At 33.5% G+C, this 4,838-nt stretch overlaps 2 protein-coding genes across 2 annotated transcripts in view; both read left to right on the top strand.

Annotated features, from left to right (window-relative positions):
• The first annotated feature begins 321 nt into the window (after nt 1–321).
• On the top strand, nt 322–3,721 carry LOC111372544 (uncharacterized protein At2g24330-like). Its single transcript, XM_022994893.1, has 3 exons — nt 322–507; nt 2,439–2,549; nt 3,329–3,721. The coding sequence occupies exons 2-3, from the start codon at nt 2,532–2,534 to the stop codon at nt 3,719–3,721; spliced, it is 411 nt and encodes a 136-aa protein (XP_022850661.1). The 5' UTR covers nt 322–507; nt 2,439–2,531.
• A 226-nt stretch (nt 3,722–3,947) lies between these two features.
• LOC111372543 (uncharacterized protein At2g24330-like) overlaps nt 3,948–4,838 on the top strand; it is an 11,146-nt gene continuing 10,255 nt past the window's right edge. The window contains exon 1 of the mRNA XM_022994892.1: nt 3,948–4,014. Within this exon, the coding sequence (XP_022850660.1) occupies nt 3,948–4,014 (67 nt within the window). The remainder of the gene's footprint in view (nt 4,015–4,838) is intronic.

Below are 4,838 nucleotides of genomic sequence, written 5' to 3'. Positions count from 1 at the left end.
CGTAGATGGAATCAGAACTTCCTGATCGCTGAATTTAAATTTTAATTCCATATCATATTTAGAGAAATTAACATTTAGTTTGTTCTATAAAACATTATAGAGTTCTGTATGCGTTGTTGTTTTTGTTATGGAAATTGGGATCCCACTTGGATAGTTGAATACTGGATATTCAATAATAGGAAATCATTATAATATATTGAGTACAGTAATGGTTCATTAATCCAAAACTCTAATTATGTAATTTTGCTTGAAGTTATTTAAGTAAATAAGAAAAATGCGGTGCACTTAATTTTGTAGTGGTAATAACCCTTTTAACAATTGAACAAATCACAGTGAAATTTCACTTGACTATTCCATTTTAAATCTACCCACCCCTCGCATACTCCCACGAGAAAGCTTCAAATGAAAAGAACTGCCCATTCTTCGAATTAAAGGTAGTGGAAAGAGGCAATTGAATAGTACTTTGACTTCGAGCGATCCAATTCCTCAACCTCGTCGTTTGATCTGGTAAATTTCCTCTCTCTCTCTCTCTCTCTCTCTCTCTCTCTCTCTGCGCTTGTGTATTTGTATATATGCAACGAGACTTGTACTCATTTTTCTGAAGTTTTTTTATTTTGGGATTTAATCTTTTATAGTTGCATTTTCATTTTTGTATTATTGAATATACTGTATTAGATTCAGTTATCTGACTCCATTCCTAAAATTGGAGATGATTTAGGTTTCCGTCCATGCTGAAATTTTGTAATTACTTAGCAGAAAGTAAAAAAGTATCTGAACTTTGATGGTGTGTTATTTTTTGTGATTAATTGGCATCTCTGCATCAGTTCTTGGCGAATGAAAAGTATAAAGTATATTTTTTCAATTGAGTATTGCCATCTAACTCAGGCCGATCTTTAACCCAAGCCTGGGTGCTGGTGCTCTTTCATTAGGCTAGATAGCATTATAGGGGAACAAAAAGGTTCTGGTGGTGGCAGTTTACCTCTAAACTAAGTTGAGTAGTTTCTTGATGTCAAAATTTGTTATATTATCTAAACAGGCAAGGTTATCTAATTATAATTTGTTATTTTGCTTCGGACTTGCAAAAGAAATCCGTTTGAAGGAGTGGGGTGATCTGACACTCAAATTAGTTAAATCTTTACCTAGGAGAGAGGAGAATAAACACTATTGTGTAAAAGCAGTGTCTAGAGGGTTTACAATGATATGAGGTCACATGATTTTACCTTCCCCTATGGATTTTACATTCTTGGGACATTAAGCAGAGTGTAATAAAACTTATCAATGTCCTATTTTAAGTGGGATATTTTTTATCCACTTGGCTCAAAAGCCCTCGATATACTTTGTTAGAATCCTTGCAACAGGTTTCTAAGTGGATATTGTAAATGATTTTAATCCTTAGTTAGGCTAGGATTTTATAATCAACATAAATCCCTGATTCCCCACATATGAGGTGCTTCCAGTTCTCTCTCATGATTGAGAGATTATTTATGCCTAATTGTACTTCCCCTCATGTTCATGTAAAGAGAGCGAAATAATAATTATCCATTTTGGCCATTTCTTCCTAGATAAAAAGATCTGGAGAGCTAGATCATTAGCAAAAGATCAATTCGAAGCTTCTTTTCTCGCTCTTTTCAGATTTCACTAGGTAATAGTAAGAAAGCGGTGCCTAGTTGCCACAAATTCATTCACGAGGTGAGGTGAAAACTTCTTACAATTTACACCTAGTTTGTGTTAGACTATTTCGTGAATCAGTTGACTTTAGGCTGCATCATAGCTTGAACAGGTTAGAATTTTTGGCTTTGCATATATCAAAGTATAGTAGCTCCTTTGTCTTATTTCACTTTTCCACCAACAATATTGGCCTCTTCTATACAAGATTGATGCACAATGTAGCTTTACTAAAGAAGCGTGTTTTGAATTCTGGCCATTCTTTTCTATGATGGCATAGTATTTTTTTGCCATCTTAGTCTGTTTCATCCAGAGCATAGACCTCTTCACAAGTTCCTTTTCGTTTCAGTTTTGCCTCCTGTAATTTCTGTCTTCTAGTGGAAGTATCACTGCATCATACAATTCCTTCGCCAAGTTAATGACCCAGTGGATTATACAACAAAAAATTTCTCTTCACCAAAGTACATATTGTCCTCTAGCATATGTTTTTCCGTCATCAAATCCATCGGTTTAGTGATTATTGAGAAATAATCAGGAATTTTTGACTTTATTGGATCAACTGGTTCATTGAAAGGATACCCTGATGACAATCATCAATGGTCTCAAATCGTCCTATTTTTATTAGAGTTACCTTTCATGTCTAATTTCACTGAAGTGGGACATTCATTATACAAGTTCACCATTGGGTTTTCACACGATTTATCATGATTCACTCTGCTTTCTTTTTTGATATGAATTGAACATGGTTCTTGTTTTCACCATGTTATCCACAGTTGTGGAGAATTGCAAGTGCTGGAGTGGACACCCGATCAGGTTTCCAGTTTAATTCATTAGAATCAACGACACCTTACCATAGATGAACTGAGATGGTAAAAAAGAGAGAGGTTTGGGGGTTTTCCTTGAATAATAACATTTTATTCTTCTTGTTGTTTGCTATCTTACTATGTCGTTCTCCACTTTCTATTATGATAATTTATTGACAATAATAATAATATACTTCACCTACCAAAATACCCAATTGCCTTATTATACTTAATGATCTTACTCTGGCAGTGGACTTGCAAAATGAATTACGTCTGAAGGGGCATTTGGGGAGTTGGTCCTCCAATGATCAAATTTTGGGTTTAGATGGGAAAAGAATAAGCACTTTTGTGCACGACTGCGGTTCTTTTGCCTTTTAATATCAATGTTTATGATATTAGAAGATGCAATGATTATGGGATAAGATGATTTTACAACCCTAGGGGTTAACAAATACATGAGCATTAGAATGAGTTGATAAGATTTTGATATCCTTACCCTGCTATAACTGGGAGTCTTTGCTCCGCTAGTTTAAGAGTCTTGAATATGCTTTATCAGAAAACTTGAATGGATTCTAAATAGTGTAATATTAACAAGTAGTTTCTTTTCCTCATATAATCAAATAATATTAAACCTTCATTATTTAATACGACTTTTACAATATGTAATGAAATTTGGGTTAGTTAAACACAAATTGAACCTCAAATGAACAAAAATTGTGCAAATTATCTAGCTTTACTATTTACCTCTACTATCAGAATCATTAAATTCCATGAATAGAAGGTTATGAATTTTCAAAATTTCCCATTATAATTACTAGGATGAAACTGGAACTGTTGCTCACCTGACATATAAGCTGTAGGAAATGGCTGGAGAAACTAAGAATGATGCTGTGGAGTCTGCGACTAATACAGATACCAAGATTAGTCCAACAAAGAAAAAAAAGGGAGTATTGTCAAGAATATGGAATGCACTATTTAGATTACGTGGAGATGATTTTGAGAAGAGACTGCAGTATATAACCAAAGAAGAGGCTTCTGTCCTTGCCAGAATTAAACGGCGTTCTCATAGTTCGAGGAGGATCGCTAGGAATCTCATTATACTTACTGTAGTTTTTGAGGTAAAACAGCCCATTCTTTATTCTATTATAGTACCGGGAAAATATAGGATACTGGTATTATTGGTGTTATTGCTGAGGCCTAACGCGTCCCTATTTTTGCAAGATATTTTGAACTGTTATTGTATCATTGTTTAGCTCTAAAAAAATATATATTGTATAATTGTATTTTGTAACGCCCCAAATTTTCATAACACCGGAGCGTTACCAAAAAAATTCATTTTTCTTTACTTTACATATGAAAAGATCAAAATTAAAATTCTTTAATAAGTAATAACTGCGGTATTCATAAATTTTAAGTAAGCATAGCGATTGTATCTGAAAAATAACAATAAACGTATCTTAAAATTAACAAATAATTCTGATGGCAGAAAAACTTAATGGAAAGTTTATTCTTTGTTACTATGATTCACTTGGCAGCCTGCATCATCGTCCTTCCACAATTCCAATCGACCCGAACTAACCCGTAAAAATTTGTAAGAGCAAGTATTCGAAAACAGCCAGTAAGATACGTGCATTTTCCATATATAGATATATAACAATAAAATCTACATTTCATACTGCTTTGCTCTTATGGAGTATATCGGTGATCAAACGACACACCCATCTTATGTCCTCTTATATCTCGTAGGATTTCATTTCTCTTTATATAGAACACGAAGGTTCACTAGCAATATATTTAATTGCATATAAAAGCATATATAAACGAAAACAATTTGCACATATGTATCTTACCTCGTTGACCTGAAAAGTTGTAATGGACTTGAAAAACGCACGTGAAAATCCCTTTTTAATTCTTCATTCTCTCTGACTCGACTATTTATTTTCTCTAGGTAAAAGCTTTTTGAATTTTCTGGGGGTATTTTACTTGGAATACGTGAGCCTTATATCGGGGTGGCTAGAGTAAAAGATGAGTCCTATCTCAACCAAAAGATTTATTTGATTTGTACTACCCTTTTGTTTTTATCTCAAACAAATGACGTGAGAGAGAAAGAGGGTATATGCACCAAGATTTGACTTAATCCTAATTGATTTGTTATTTCATGTATGCACACGTGAAGATATATATAAAATAATAGGAGTGTGTAGGTTAGTGGGACACCAAGACTTTTCAAACTTCTTATAAGATTTCAGCAAAGAAATCCCTTATTATCTATTATTATATCAAAAAACTGCTGGGTAGACTTTATCCATTAAAATTTGTGCCTAATTATTTCTAATACTTTAGTTTGCACCTTAAACTAAACTAACCAAG

This window comes from Olea europaea, unplaced genomic scaffold, assembly GCF_002742605.1.
Source record: "Olea europaea var. sylvestris unplaced genomic scaffold, O_europaea_v1 scaffold101, whole genome shotgun sequence".
Taxonomy (NCBI): domain Eukaryota; kingdom Viridiplantae; phylum Streptophyta; class Magnoliopsida; order Lamiales; family Oleaceae; genus Olea; species Olea europaea.
Note: the sequence above shows the minus strand (reverse complement) of the source record. Positions and strands in the feature narration are given on the sequence as shown.